General features: G+C 44.8%; 1 protein-coding gene across 2 annotated transcripts; it reads right to left on the reverse strand.

Moving 5' to 3' along the window:
• Window positions 1–202: 202 nt before the first annotated feature.
• exoc1 (exocyst complex component 1) lies at window positions 203–14611 on the reverse strand. 2 transcript variants are annotated; one of them, XM_083672003.1, is made up of 19 exons: window positions 14474–14611; window positions 13777–13908; window positions 13320–13450; window positions 12791–12950; window positions 11391–11578; window positions 10635–10862; window positions 9524–9656; window positions 9085–9194; window positions 6768–6917; window positions 6382–6493; window positions 5327–5371; window positions 4644–4807; window positions 4258–4359; window positions 4050–4132; window positions 3555–3783; window positions 1842–2025; window positions 1514–1713; window positions 988–1182; window positions 203–741 (listed from the first exon to the last, which is right to left on the reverse strand). In XM_083672003.1, the coding sequence occupies exons 2-19, from the start codon at window positions 13898–13900 to the stop codon at window positions 589–591; spliced, it is 2691 nt and encodes an 896-aa protein (XP_083528129.1). In that variant the 5' UTR covers window positions 13901–13908; window positions 14474–14611; the 3' UTR covers window positions 203–588. The 2 variants fall into 2 exon arrangements, with proteins under 2 accessions (XP_083528129.1, XP_083528130.1); XM_083672004.1 differs by lacking the exon at window positions 5327–5371.
• Between the last annotated feature and the right edge of the window lie 1977 nt (window positions 14612–16588).

The following is a 16588-nucleotide window of genomic DNA, read 5'->3' on the forward strand; positions in this document are numbered from 1 at the left end:
CTTAAGTTCTCTCCTCCCCTCACAGTTGGCCGTCTTCTGACGGCGGTAAAGTGGTTTGAAAATGGCGCCGAGGACCAACCCCAGTTCGCTTCAACATCTCCATGGATACGAGACACGTGTAAGCCGAGGCAGCTGTTTACCTGTTAGGGTTCGGTTCGTGCCAATAGTATACAGATGGTAATGATAACAAAATACAACAACATAGGCGCCATTGTAGTTTTATTTATATACATTTGGCATTCTTACAAACAGTTACAATAATATGACTTCGAGAAGCAAATGATCTAACTCAAATATGATTAAAGAGTGATTGAGAAAAGGGGCTTATTACATAGAGTTGATACAGTAACCCCAACAATTTCATGGACTGCATGCCACCTGTACAATTTGAAGAGGGATCTATATGCTCCAAACCAGTTGTCACTTTTAACAACTGTTCATTTCATTTTCTGCCAAGTGTTGCAGAATTTAATTCATCCATTTCATTAGTTGCACAGAGATCATAGTTTTTTTTCAGTAACTGTTTCTTTAGTGTGTGAGGCACTATGGAGCATTAGGGAGCTTGGGTAATGTTGTAAGTGCTTGTAATTAATGGGACTGGGCGATGCTTGAAAAGTACTCCAACATGTCCTGAATGGTAAAGTCCATGGTGATTCCAGATCCAGGGTAGCAACGGCCGATCAAACCTTCAAAATGCTTGTACTGACGGATAAACTCATCCTGCATGGAGTGCCACACCACCTGGTGGACAAAACGGGGAATGCAACTGTTACAGTGAGACCTTATTAAGCAACAACTTTGCAACTGAGCTGATGTACAGTGGTGTATGTTAGAATAGGAATACTACCTTTAACTACAACCTACCGTGATACAGTTCAATCTCTGTAATGGTCATATCGTAGGGTATTTTAAAACGACAGACACAAAAGCTGTTTTTGGACTGCCACTACAATCCAATGTTCTTCCCTCTTTCTCTCTCTCTCTCACCTGTAGCAGACTCTCCTCCTCACACAGATGTTTGTCCACCTTCTTGTACAGGTTGTCCAGGCCCTTCTTCACCTCCTTGCCAGGATACTCCTTGATGACTTTGCGCAGCTCCTGCTTGTTAAACGCTAGCTGGTAGCTCACTTCCTCCTCCCGCACCCCCTGGGCCACACGTGCCTCCACTCCCTCAAAGAAATGCTGCAAAAAGCACAGAGCGGCAGACTTAACAACTGTTGGCGGAGGTTTCATGATGCTGGCGGAGGTTTCATGATGTAAACATGAATGACTGGAAATATGAACAAGGTCAAATTCAATGGCTTGCATTCAATTCGTTGGCCGAGTTCAATTATGAACACTCGCATTTTGTGCGTCCAATACATTGAGTCATTCAAAACGGTAGACTAGTGTGGATATTGGAGTACACCCTGTGACACTACACCTCAGAGCCCCCCTAACCCCAGGCACACACTGAATCAACCCCCACTAAGCATCATCATCAACCCCCCCCCCACCCATCCCCCTTCCTCACGTTGAGTTTCTCCAGAGGCTGGCCCAGTGAGTTGATGACGTAGGACTGCAGGTGGTCTGTGTACTTGTGCTTGGCCTCTCGCCGCTCTGTCTCAAGGCAGGAGATCTTCAGACGGGACAGCGTGGAGAAGATGTGGTGGAAGTTCTCCATCATCACTACGTCCCGCGGGGTCTTCTGACTCTCATTGGCCACTTTCTCCACTGAAAAACACCAATCAGATTCCAACCATCAAAACCGATTACCAGCTAGAACGACACTCTGCTTAAAATAACATACAAACCAGCAGGCCATTTTTGTATTCAATCTAATGGGTGAATAGTAGACTCACCGTTCATGAAGACAGCTCTGATGAGTTTGACGTATGCCTTGTCCAGATCCCCTCGACGCTCTGCGTTACGGAAGATGGTTTCCGCCAGCTCGGCAAACTCCTCAAACCCGGTCACAAAGGAAAGGATTCCCACCTTGCTCTTCTTTGAAATCTTCACCTCCTCCATCGCTCTGATCTGACCAGACTAAGAGAAGAAGAGAGAACAGATTCAATCAATCACAACCACAGCCGCAGGGACGTTGTGTAGCAGAAGTGGTTTGAAATCGCGCTCCCGTGATGTGTAGCCCTGGCTGAGATGTCTGAGCTTGGGTTCGAATCCTGTCTGTCTGATATCAACTACAGTGCAGTGCGTAAGTAATGGGACAGTGAAGCATTTTTTCTTCTTTTGGCTCTCCAATCCAAAGGTTTGGATTTTAAATTAAATAAGTACTCTGAGGTTAAAGTAGATATTCTTAGCTTTTATTTGATGGTATCTGTGTAGTTTTTAAGCACTCATGTTTACTATTTGGTCAACAAATTACATGTAATAACTGCCTGAAATCTGTGACCCATTGACCCCACCAGACGCTGGGTATCTTCTCTGGTGATGCTCTGCCAGGCCTGTACTGCAGACATCTTCAGTTGTAGGTCTTTTTGTCTAAAATCTTATCATCAGGAAATGAAATGCATGTTCAATTGGATTGGAAGACCTTTCCACTTTTTGGCCCTGAAAAACTCCCTAGTTGCTATGTCAGTATGTTTTGTGTCATTGTCTTACTGTATGATGAAGCGCCATCTAATGAATTTGGAGGCATTTGCTTGTACCCGAGCAGACAAGATGTTCATGAACACTTCAGAATACATTCGGCTGCTGCCGTCAGCAGTTACAATCATGAATTAAGTTAGCAAGTTCCAGTGGCAGCTATACATGTTCTAACGTTAACACTCCCTGCACCATGTTTCACAAATTAGGTGGTATGCTGTAAATCTGGGGCAGATCCTTTTTTCTCCAAACTTTCCTCTTGCAATCACTCTGGTACATGATCATATTCAGCTTAGTGTAGCTTTCTATGTACTTTTTTTTTAGCAAACTGTAATCTGACCATCCTTTTTGAGGATAACTAGTGGTTTGCATCTTGCAGTGAAGCATCTGTAGTTTGGCTGGTGACAATCTGTGGATGGTAGTCTCTGACACATACCTCCTGGAGAGTGTTCCTGATCTGTTGGACAGTTGTTTTGGGGTTTTTATTCATTATGGTGATCATTCTTCGGTCATCCACTGTGGAAGTCTTCCTTGGCCTACCAGCCTGTTTGCGAATGCTGAGCTCACCAGTGCTTTTTTTCTTTTTAATGACATTCCAAACTGTTGATTTTTGTCAAGCCTAAGGTTTTGGCTATGTTTCAGATTGTTCAGTCTAATAACTGACTTTAATTGACACCTCTTTGGTCCTCATGTTGACAGACACCTTTGAGAGGTAAATTGAGAGGCAAATGCAAAGCCTAGAATCAATACTAGACATTGACAGCTCTCTTGTGCCTGCACAAATGATGTGACGGAACACACCTGACTTACCAGAAATACATGTCAAGCCAATTGTTCCATTACTTTTGGGTACTATGCATAAAAAGTGTTGTAATTTCTGAATGGTGAAACAAATATGTACAAAATACCATCAAATACAACTGTCCCATTACTTACGCAGGGCATTGTAGTTACAGATGAGCTCTACTCACGATGCACTTGTCAAAGTTCCTCTTGACGGTGACCAGCACGTTGCCGAGGGTGGTGCTGAGGTAGGAAGCGGGGTCGACATTCTCGGCCGTCCACACGTGGTGACTCATCTTCACCAGCATGTAGAGGGAGTGGAAACTGTCAATCTTGTCTCCCAGGGCGATGAGGCTGTTGAGCTCCGTCTCGATGCTCTGGAAGATCTTGTTCATCATCAAGCGCACAAGGTCCTTCCTGGGGTGAGCCAGACGGACGACAGGAAAAACAGAGGGAGGGAGGGAGGGAGGGAGGGATGGCAATAAAAGGAAAGATGGGAAGAAAATGGAACATTTAATGATGAGGAAAGGAGGCAGGCGGGCTTAATGAAATTTAACAGTTAAACTTCATATTTGTTGTGTAATTGGTTTCCGTACTGTTGGGGGAACAGCAGAACTAAGAGGAGATTAGAGGAGTGGAAGTGGGAACAGGAAGAGATTAGTGAGAGAGGAGCAGTGACTCACTCAGATGAGGACAAGGAGTGCCTGTGTTCTCCTGGAACGGGCTGTCTAGATTGCACCCCTCCATCTGAGTCATCCACTTCTCCCTGACAAAACAAAACAATTTGTGGTTAACGACCATGAACTTGTGGTTTTAAGTGCCAATGCACGAAGACGGTAACTCACTTGCATATACAAATCCATGCAGCCATACAGATGATGAAAGACTCACCTGAGCCAAGGAGGGAAGCTGCTGGAGCTTGAAGAACTTGCTGATGAAGTCTTGTTCTGCTAGACACAGAGGCTCCAGCTCACTAAGAACCTGCTCAAATATCTAGAAAACACAGAGAAACACCTCAATCAATCAATACTGAATGTGCGCACGCACTCACGCACTCACTCACACACACACACACACACACACACACACACACAAACCATGTTCAACAGATCAACCTCATTATACATCAAAGAGCCATTGAGATATTATCTCTTCTCTATTCAGATCCCCATTCACTGCTACATTAGATACAGCTAATCTTCCTGGGGTCCACACTATAAACACCACCTCTCCCACAGGACAAATAGAGGGTATATATGACCCTGTGAATGCGTCACCTTGTCAAACTTGGTCCTGTCGGCCACGTCCAGGTCCGAGGCGGACATGTTGCCCATGTCGAGCAGTGAGGAGGACTGGGAGCGCCTGCTGCTGGCGCCCTGGACCGCCAGCTTGTTCAGGCTGGAGGTGGAGCCTGTCAGCTTCCCAGAGCTGCCGTGGAGGCCTGAGGCACCGCAGGACAATACCGTCAGGTCATCTTGTTTTAAAGGCTACGGAACACCAACCTAACCCCCTGAGAGTAAACCACTACGCTAAAGCTACGTTGAGGAACTTTGCAGCAGCAATGGTTTGCATTTGTTGATATGTATCAGAATCTGGTCATGTAACTCTATTGTGTTGTGAATGAGCATCTTAGTTAGGTCTGTCATTTAGCAGACACTCTCATCCAGAGCAGCGTACATCAGGCTAAAAGTAAGCAAAGCAACTACACATCTCAATCATCGCATACATCACACAGAATGCAAAAGCCTACGGTAGTACAGTGTGACAGGGTAGTGGTGATACCCTAAAGGATTCTGGGAGACAGAGTCTATCTCTAGGGAAGGCGCAAGGGAGGGGTACCTGGGTGCGCAGCAGGTATGAGACACACAGTAGTGGGGAGAAGGGGAGGTTACAGGACAGGTGTGTGGGACTTGCGTGACGTGTGTTTGTTTGTTTGTGTGTGTGTGTGTGTGATACTTACTCTCCGTTTCCTGTTTGAGAGCACTCTCTTTCCGCGGAAGCGTGGCTGGCGGCCGGTTAGAAAGGCAGGCATCAGAGACAGAGACATGTTAAGCTCAATGACATGCAGCATGGAGGGGGGATGGGGGGCACGTTAGGGGTTAGAGGTCAAAAGGTCACACACTGACATGTGCTGCAGTGGCTGTGGTTGGTCGGGCTAAATGCCTGGTCAGTCTTAAATGGAAAGCAAATGTTTTTTTGCTCGTTTTTGTTTTGGAGAAGGAAAAGCTGAGACTGACAATTAAAGGAAGCAGAGGCCCTTACTCTTACTAAAATCCGAAGCATCACCAAAATGAAAGGGTCATGCTAGAGAGCATTAGAATAGAAATACACTTGAGGTTTACTTAAATCAGGGCTTTCATTCCTCTTGTCAGTGAGCATAACTACCCAATGCTAAAAAAACGTAACGTTTTTACACGTAATAAGTAAAGTTCTAATCTGTCGTCTAATGTAATGGCGTCAAACAGGAAGCAAATGAGCAGCCAAACAAGGTAGGAAAAATGGTAGAACTGAAAACAAAATGAAACAGAATACTAGTTGGCAGCCAAAACTGACAACTGTTTCCTTTAAGATTAAAGGCAATGACACAGGAGGCCACATTGGGCAGGTAAGCAGTTTTGTTTGTTTGGGACAGTACACAAACAGCCCAGGGACAACAGCCCGGCATGGTGAGCCAGGCAGAACATGACAGAGTATGGAGAAAAAGCTGGCGAGGTTACGTACAACAGACTGATTGTGTCATTAAATAGACATGAACTGTGTCTTAAACATAGAACTTGTAGACAATGACGTGCAACTCACACACCAACAAACATACTGAGCATTCATCACACATTCAAAAGACCCAATGGAAAACACCATTGAAAGTGACACAAACAGACAACACAACTACTACACAGGGGAAAGACAAGCACAATTACACATTTCTCACACACGCACGCACGCACATACACACACACAAGCACATGCACACTATACCAATAAAACACTTTGGATGTAAACATTCATAGCTCTTACCAAACTTGTTGCTCTTCCCTTCCTTGGTCGTGCCCGCCATTTTGATTTTGGCCATCTCAAAGAAATCTTTGATTTCTCGTTCGTATAACCTGGTCATGTAATCAACGTAGGTCTGAAGAATGAGAGACAAATCCATTCAATAGTCATCTAGGCATTTAACATGAATTCTGAAAGTGAATTCTGAACGTTTTGAAAGTTTTATGAGATGTTATGGTGTTGACGACAAAGACATAGTGACGACACAGATAGATAGACCTATAATGGTGATGATGATGGCCATCTTCATCACCATCATCATCATCATCAGCATTATCATCATCATCATCTTTCACAACAGTGACGACAATCGCGTCAACAATCTTTAGGGGATGAAAGCCGGCCCTCACCCTGGACAGGCCCTCGTACTTGTCCCTCTGGGTGTTCTTCAGCCACTCCATGAGCTTGGCGTAGCGCAGCAGGTCCCTGTGGAGGGGGCTGTGTTTGGGCAGGGTCAGCTCCGCCGTGTGCTGGGACAGGGTCGAGCTCTGGTCGTGGCCCTGGGCACAGTGAGGACACAGACCATGAGCAGCGCTCATACCCGTACTCGAACTGACACACACACACACACACACACACACACACACACACACAAACAAACAAACAAACAAACACCCACGGGCACACAAACAAACACCCACACACACAAAAACGGGTACACAAACACACACACACACGGTTACACACACACATGGTTACACACACGGTTACACACACACACACACACACACACACACACACACACAGGACAGCAACGGGCAATCTTACATTTACCTAAAGGGTAACACGCCTGATTCTATGAATCAAAGCCTCGACTAAAGACAGTTGAATGACATGTAGGTCGGTTCCTCTTTGGTTGGAGCCTGCACCCACACTTAGCCTGAAGCACTTAGCTGAAGCACGACTCGTACCTGACTTCAGAGGCTAGGGAGGCCCTTTGATGTTGTCGGGTCATGTAAGTCGACAATAAAGGGCCAGTGCCCCGCGCTGGTTGGTCTACCCCCAGTATTGTTTAACTTATATCCTTTTTAACTGAACAAACCATGAAGTATGTTTGTGTTAAGAACCGCCTCGTCACTTTTCGGCATCTCAAGGAATGAGATGCCTCGGCCAATTGCAAATACAAAGCGCGTGAGAACCAATCAATGCGCTCGTTCAGAAGCCGGCTCGAATACGGACTCTAACATGGGAGGAAATGAGAGTGAGGATAGGTGGGTTCCTAGACCACATCGGTCACGCTTCAGCTAGGCTAAACAACACTGGCCCGAGGGGTAAGATTGCCCACCCCTGGCCCCTGGCTTTAGAAGACATTCCTTATAGTCAAACACAGTATATGCATATCAAAACAGGCATTAGATTAGTACAAGATGAACCACTTCAGGATACCATGTTCATAACTCCATTCCCCGACATTCAGACATAGGTCTGTCATGTGTACCTTGGTTACCCCATACCAGTGGTGTAAGTCTCTTTTTTTCCAACCATTCTCTATTCACTTGCTTTGCTACGACTAGCATAGCGCTGCTACCAAGCATGCAGGCAGAGCAGACAGACAGGCAGAGGGTTGTTGACTTATGACATGGAAACTCCCCCCCCCCCCCCCCCCCCCCCACTGCAGCACAGCAATGTCACAGCAGAAAGCACTCTGAAAAACAGGAAGCACGGTGCAAGAAAGCCCATTCCTTCAATGGAGGAAGAGGTGGAAGGGAGGGAGGAAGGAAGGTCTGCGTTTTCGGAGGCCGTAGAAGAGGGAGCGCTTGCGATGAAAGAGAGGTAAGGGTGTTAAATCGTCATGAGTCTGAGCACGCCCCATCATGCCATCAGTAATGCGTTCTCGTGGAAAAAACAGGGTGCTTGAATAAGTAAGGAAGTATAAGTCGGGGGGGGGGGGGGGGGGGGGGTAATGTGAGGTGGGAGCGGTCATAGGTTAGAGTAGAGGAGGGGGGTCAATCAAGGAGGTGGGGTTGGCTGTGAGGGAGGGTACTCACTGGAAGTGACAGACAGGAGGACCTATAGAACTGAGGGATGGTCATTTTGAAGTGACTGAAGTGGTTGAACTGACACAGGGGAGGGGGGGGGGGCAGAGAGACAGAGAGACAGAGAGAGAGAGAGCAGAGCAGAGTGGTGGTGATGCAGAGTGAAGCACAGAGTCAAGACTAGAAGTAAGGGGCCAGGAAATTAAAGGAAGGAAGGAAGGAAGGAAGGAAGGAAGGAAACAGCACAGGAAAAGGATCACAGCTACACAGGAAGTGGATAAGGAAAGAAAAGAGCCCATCAAAAACAGAAAAAAATAAATTAATAATAAATCAGGCCTAGCATGGCGTTCATAAGACCAATAATTGACGATAAGGAGTCTTCCAAATGACTCTGTGTTGGTGGCAGTGGTATCACTGTTGTTACATTGCCCAGTGATTGAGAATGTCAGTGAACAGGTTATAAGGACTCAGCAGATCATATACAGTATATCAAGACCAAGGTCTGTCTATCATTCATCTATTGTATGAATGAAAAACCCACCTTGGTGTTACTTGGGGTGGCGTTCAAATTCAATTACGAATACAAATGTTGACTTTTGATGAGCCCCACTGTTAACTCTGTGTGTGTGTGTGTGTGTGTGTGTGTGTGTGTGTGTGTGTGTGTGTGTGTGTGTGTGTGTGTGTGCGTTACCTGGTGGACAAACACGTTGTTCAGGTGGTTGGTGAGGCGTCGGGCGAACGTGTCTCTGAGCTCCGTGAACAGGTGCTGCTGCTGCTTCACGGCCATCAGTTTTTCATGACCTGAAAACAACACTGAGAGTTAAAGTGCTGTTTCACCATACCCCCAGGAGGGTTTCTGGGAAATGTAGTTCAAAACAACACTTAGAGTTAAAGTGCTGTTTAACTCTACCCCCAGGAGGATTTCTGGGATATGTAGTACACACACACACATACATGTACCTGTACACACACACGTATACACACATGAATATATGCGCGCACACACACACACACACACACACACACACACACACACACACACACACACACACACACACACACACACACACACACACACACACACACACACACACACACACACACACACACACACACACACACACACACACCTGGTCTGAGTGCCACGTTCATGCACTGCAGCAGAGCCTCGGAGGCGTTGATGCAGGCCTCGATGCCTTTGGGGGAGGACAGGTCTCCGTCCTGCAGGGCTCTGATGTGGCCTTTGGACAGGTCCATGTAGTTCTGAGGAGACATCATTCAGCCTCACTTTAAAGCCACAATCTGTTATTGATCAACTAATCATTAGCTTCGGGTAAACGGGTCAGTTTAATGAGTTACTGGAATGGCATGAACGTAATGGAATGATGACATGGAACGTTTCCACTACATGGATTAATCAGGCCCATATTAACAATGAAAATTGATTGGTGCTTCAGCAGGAGACTGTGACAACGGTTGGATTCATGGAAATATGATAGCTAGCAATCGTCATTAATGGTCAGTTTGCGGAGAGAAGCAAGAGGTTTTGGGAAAGTGCAGCTGCTATCTAGCTCACGTTTGTTCAGTGATAAAGCTAACAAGCATGTAGTTCACATGGAGCGAGAGGTAAGGTGACAGCCTACTATGTGTTGGATGGTTGTCACTGCGGTAGCCTATTGTGTGTTCATTAAAAATACATTCATGCTGTATATTCAGTGAAGAATATTCAGATATGACCACACCCAGCCAGTCGGCTTGCTCTGTTTTCTGGATACATGTAGGCATAGGATAAAGCTTTTTTATGTATTGTGACGATTTTGACAAGAAAGAATATCACATACAGTACCAAAGTGTGTGTGCAAAACTGTCATCGAAGCAAAAGGTGGCTACTTTGAAGAATCTAAAATATAAAACATATTCTGGTTTGTTTAACATTTTTTGTTTGTTTACAACATAATTCCATATGTGTTCCTTCATAGTTTTGATGTCTTCAATATGAATCTACAATGTAGAAAATAATACAAATAAAGAAAAACCATTGAATGAGAAGGTGTGTGCAGAATTTTGACTGGTACTGTATATGTTGCAGTTTATACGTTGTTGTTCCCTAGGAATAGCGTGCAACTTTGCAAAATTGCTAAATAAATAAACCGATGACATCATAATGGGACATTTTCTCCTTTTTCCACATAGCAGACACCGGTATGGGCCCGGAGATAATAAATAACCCTGCCCCCTCACCACCAGGAACTGGATCTCGTCCAGCAGCTTGCCGTTGTTGGTGTTGCTGATCTGGATGAGGCGGTTGCTCTGGGAGATCTGGTCCATCTGCTCCTTGACGCTCTGGAGCATCTCCTCGTAGCTGCTCAGCTTGCCCTCGATGGTGTCCACCTCAGACAGCGCCTCGTCCAGAAGCTGCATCAGGATGTTCACCTGCTTCTCCGACGCCATGATGGACTGGATGTTGGCCTGACCGGTGGGGGGAGAACGAGGAGGAAGAGGTCGGGTTAAGCGTCGTTTAAATGGAGCCAAACCTCCAAGTTTAAAAGTGTTCTTTTTTCGTTTTTCATTCCCATGGCTTATAATAGACCTATGTGCTCAAACCAGGATAGGAAATGAACAGGGGCTCGTGGGGGGCAAAAATGCACTGGAAAGGTCATGAAATGCCCCCAAAATCATAATGATGAGGGCCTAAAAAATGAATCAGGAACTTATCAAACGTAATCATCAACAAAAGATGATAAAATACGTATTATGTGAGACACAACAAAACGATGTATTAGGCCTCCATAGCTTCATCTTCAAAACACACAACAAGAGTTTTTCCATCCTTGAGTGACAGTGACCTCGAAGCGCCTCGAAATGCTCCTTAAAAAAAAATCAGTTTGACACGGGCAAACGAGTGTACATTTCCGTCCCCGGCTCCAACGCAAATCGCAAGACACTATGGCCGTCTTTGTTGCAGGCAGCCCCGCGTCGCAGCGCTCGACGACTCACCCCATCTAGAACCTGCAGCTCCCTGGAGAGCTTCTCAGCGAACGCCTCGGCGTTCGAGATGGCGTACTCGCACACCTCCATCATGCCCTCGATGTCTTGCTCCTCACGGGTGTTCAGCTCCTGGTAGTCATCCAGAGCATCCTCGTCACCCCCGGCAACACTCTGGCTCTCACCGCTGGGGACCGACTCTAAATCAGGGATAACATGGAGGATGGGTTAACATGCGACATACTTGCACGCCACGTCACGCCACGCCACGTCACGTCACGCCACGTCACGCCACCCAAACAACGTACATTCGTCCATGAAGACAAACATATACCACACTTCCATGTTACATGTACACACACAAAAAACATACAGCCTAGACTAACTCACGTGATATCATCATACACCCAAAAAAACACATAAACAGATAGATGCATACACAGACAGACAGACACACACACACACACACACACACACACACACACACACACACACACACACACACACACACACACACAGACACACATATAGAGACACAGACAAAGAGACACACACACACACACACACACACAACTATGTCCACTATGTCCACCAAACCAAAGCCAACGAATAGCAACCACTTTCAAAGATGCATGAGTCAGTCCACTTATGAGAAGGGTGATTCAACACAGTGAGATCACAATGGAGAGGAAATGAGTGGGGGAGAAAAGGTAAGTGCTACCAACCTTCCGCTTTAGGAAGTTCTGGCCAATGAGAGGTTTAAGAGAGAAGAAGAAGAGTGAGAATAAAGAGTTGTTAAGCCACGGAGAAAAGCCACGGCAGAGGTCAGAGTTCAGGATCCAAAGAAGAAGCTGTGTTATTTGGCCCTTGACATGCTCTGACTACCACCATGCCTTCTACTACTGAAAATCCCTTGTTCATCTGCAATACATTATCACATCTTTCTAATTCGTCCCCACACAAAGACAAACAATTGTCCATACAAAGCTTTTTGCACACAGTAGGAAGTCCATTACTGTGCAATTACAATGCAATTAATGAATTACAATACAACATATCATCAATACAATGTTGTTACTAGAGTAATTTCAGTGTTACTACACATGCATAGAGTGTTACTCAAACATACAAGCATTGAGGCCTTTACATGTCCAAATTGACTTTTTACATGTACTAATTAGTGATATTGGTAACCATATGATTTTCTGTAACCTATATTCCCTAAGAGGAACATTGCCTGGAGTCAGTCAATTTCAAGGGGAAAATGCAGGCTGTGTTGAAGATTGGTGCAAGCAAAAGGTGCCTCATAGATGCATTGACTTGCAGGGTCAAGATAAAATACACATGCGTTTGTTGTGTCCACCCAACCACAGAGGGGGGGGGGGGAGCCATAGCCAAAAAAGCTGCCATACCTTCAAGCAGCTGGGAGCTGACATTAACAAACTCCACCTTCTTCCGCAGGTAGCGCTGGTTGAGCTTCCAGATGCAGGAGATAAATGAGTTCTTCTCAGCCGTGCTGCTGGCCACCCAGCGGAAGACCTTCTCAAAATGGAGGTCAAACTCTGGGTTCTCCTGAATCATAAAAAGGAGGAGCAGAGAGGGACAATGTGAATACGAGAGAGAGGGAGGAAGCGAGACAATGAGGATGGAGAGCATTGGATGTGATGATGAAGAGAAGGAAAGCAACAGCGGGAGGAAGAGGGAAGGAGGACAAGGGAAATAATGAATAGCGAGAATATGATTAGCAGGTTGGGGGTGGGGGTGGACTGCACAGATAAAAAGGATGGGGGGAGACAAGAGTACATGGAAGGAAGTAGTTAAGGAGGGAAGAGATGGGACAACTGGGTTGTATTCAATATAACAGCAGACCAGCTAAGTAACATCTGACAGCCATTGTACATCATGTTTATTGGTTGAGTAAAGTCAAGATCTGTCCTTGACCTTGCTAGCATCTTTTGCGTCCACTTCAGCCAGGTCTCGGAGCTCCCAGGCCGTCTGCCGCTTGTAGAAATCCCCTTTGTCCGACTTCTTCACTTTCACCACTTTCACCTGCACTGGTCTCTCGGTGGTCACTGGGGTAGAAAATGTAAATGGGCCGTTTACAGTCAAACCGAACTGAAACACACATTTAACGCAACTTGACCAGTTGTGCCAGGGATTGATTTGAATGCATGTCTACTCTTAACCTCTCTTTTACATCACTTTTCAGCAAAAGCCCTGAGAGCCATTTCCATGTGCTCTATGCTGGAATGGCACCACTGTTGAGCAGGTGAGGATAATTTACTCCCATTCAAAATGTTACCCTGAGGTCTGGCATAGAAAAGCACCCCTTTCATCATCTCTATCAACACACTACATCTGAATTAGACTGGCTTGGAAGACATTTAGACCCCCCCACCTGTTGCACACAGAAAGCAGTTCTTCTTCTTCTTCCCTGCCTTGCAGACGTTGACGATGCTAAGGAGACGCTCATCGTTGGGCGTAAAGATGTCCCTTTGGAGAGCATGCTTGATGGCTGTCATTGTGGTTCCTGTGTGGAAACAAATAAGACATCATGCCACCATAATCCCATAGCCATACACATGCTGATCAATTCTTATTGGTCTAGACGCAAAGTAGGACGATTACTGTCTGGGGACACGTATGAAAGCAGAGACTAGATATTACTAGGCCTATTGTGGCAGGGAAACACATGTTGACAGCCCACACACACATTATTTCTTGTTATTATTATTTAATTCCTCGATAACCATTCTCAAGATCAAGAACAAGTCATTATCTTTCACCGTCCTAGACAACCTCGCTATACACAGTTAGCTAGCTAGCTAGCAAGCAAGCAAGCAATCCTTATCATGATACAATTGATGGCATCACGAGTGTTGCACACGCGTTTCATCTTCACTGTTATATATATATGTTATATTCCAAATGAATGACGATGTCCTGCTAAAAAGCTAACGAAGCAGTCATTCAACCTAGCTGCTCAACAAATGTCATGCAAATGTCAGCTGCTGCTAGCTAGCCAGCTAGCAAACAAATAAGATGTCACTCTGGCTAGCTAGATGTACTCTTTTTGTTGGTATTAGGACACTTACATCTAATGGGATGCAGAAAGGAGAAGGGATGTTATGCACTTAATCACGATCTATTTCCATGTAAAAATGTATCTTTCAGCCCTTCCTTGCGACAAAAAGATGCATTCAAAATGGTAAACAAGAACCCTGCCCTGTCGTTTCCTGTTTCCGCAAGGAAAAAACAGTCATGTGACAGACGCAGCTAGACCAGATTGACCAATGAGCTGCTAGACGCACTGCTGACCTGACTGCTGGTGATGCTTGGTCCATGCAACAACAACAAAAAAATTGGATACATAGATAAGATAAATAAACGGACAAATAAATACATACAAATCCCTTTGCCTCAGTCAAAGATATGTCATTGTGCCCCAGTCATTGGTCCTTGACCTTGGTCAGACCAGGTGAAGCCTTTCTATCCAGAAATATATATTTTTACATTTTAATTCCTCAAACAGAAATAGTATGTTAATACGGTATATATAAACATGTTATACACTTTATACTTGCCCCTGTAGGTTTGAAACAGACACAAATCACCAAGGTTATGAATACATCTTAAAATGTTTCTATAATCGCTTGCTCAATAAGTTTAGGTACATTATACATTTACAGTATAATCGAGGGAAAGAGTGAGCATTTCATTGTTTCCAAGGTACGAAGAATCACATTTCAACCAGGGTATGGAGAGAGGATGTTTTGTTTTGCATACAATTTAGCTCAACAAAAGAGCACACTAAAGTGATGAAGTATTAGAACCACAAACGCATTCATGAAGTTAAAACACCCAGTAAAAATGTGTAAAGTAGCCTGACTACTCGTGTCTTCTGTGGTGACAGCCAGGCATGGACAAAATGCCGGTCTGTTTGTTTTCTGCGGAAAGTGTCGAGGCGACCTTTCCAGAGCCAAAGACGGGACACCACTTCTGACTTTTCCAGGGCAGTTATTCCCTGTGGACATGACACAACACCTCAAACGAGACCTGTAGATGAGACACCAGGACTCTCACAGAACACCAGATGGCGTCGTTCATCCATTTACCTTCTCACTGTTATACCACATATATACAGATATTTAAATAAGAATTCTGAAATATATCTCAGACACAAAATTGGTTTGGCTTAGTTTCTTGGACATTTTCAGCACATGGGAAATATAAGTACACATCATGTTTGCTCATCTCATTTCAGTAATGAAGTTTCCAGGTCCCTCGAAGACATATTGTGGCTCAACCAATTGCGAGGTTTGGTTAGAATTCGCAGTAGTCAAATAAAAGATTCTGCATACTGTGACAAATCAAGTGCCCTATAATAATGTAATGGTTTGTTGACAACTGTGTATTGCCACACTGACAATATATCATCTGTGGCTCGGGTCATCATCAACATTATTCACATTCATCATTTTCTGGAGATGTGCATTTACTGATAATTGTGTAATTAGCTGTAATGCTATGATTAGAGTGCCTTTCTGACTCTTGCACGGTAATTGGTTTAAAGGCTAAATTAAATCTATTTACATGTTCTACAAGTTCATCTGTATTGTTCAGTAGATAGATATCACTGAAACTGTGATCTTGTTTATCTTTCAGCAATATCAGTCCTCTCATATTCAATGTTTGGTGTGTGTGTGTGTGTGTGTGTGTGTGTGTGTGTGTGTGTGTGTGTGTGTGTGTGTGTGTGTGTGTGTGTGAGTATGCGTGTGTGCGTGTGTGCGTGGGTGTGCATGCGTGTGTGTGCATGTCTGGGCGTTGACCCAGAAGGTGTGTGTCTAATTCCTGAGTCTGTGTGAGCAAGGCCAGGCTCCGGTATCAAAGGGGAGAACCACTGCTGAAGGATGTGGAAAAAGTTGTTCAAAAGCAGTTAAAACAGTGCCATCCTATGTGTCTCTCTTTTTGTGAATCATTTTTAGCTCTCTGACAGTTTATCTGTCCCAGGGTACCATTAACATTCATGCAATGAAGGGAAAACAAGGAGATAGCTGTTTGTTTATGATACAGGTTGTTGTAGTTGACAGTTTGGGATATTTGATGTTTTAGGGGTGTATGGAGACGAACTAAGCTGTTCACACCTCACATCAAGAGTTTAAAAGCAGAGTTATTGCTTTAATATGAAATTACATCTAGAATGTAATGTT

This window comes from Argentina silus (assembly GCF_951799395.1).
Source record: "Argentina silus genome assembly, chromosome: 6".
Lineage (NCBI taxonomy): Eukaryota > Metazoa > Chordata > Actinopteri > Argentiniformes > Argentinidae > Argentina > Argentina silus.

Excerpts from the sequence above, each read along its gene's own strand:
- exoc1 (XM_083672003.1), bottom strand. The coding sequence starts at position 13,900 with ATGACAGCCATCAAGCATGCTCTCCAAAGGGACATCTTTACGCCCAAC. Across the intron at positions 4,808-5,326 it reads TCTCAAACAGGAAACGGAGA|GCCTCCACGGCAGCTCTGGG; the intron begins GTAAGTATCACA and ends GCGGTGCCTCAG. Across the intron at positions 1,183-1,513 it reads AGCCTCTGGAGAAACTCAAC|CATTTCTTTGAGGGAGTGGA; the intron begins GTGAGGAAGGGG and ends TGCTTTTTGCAG.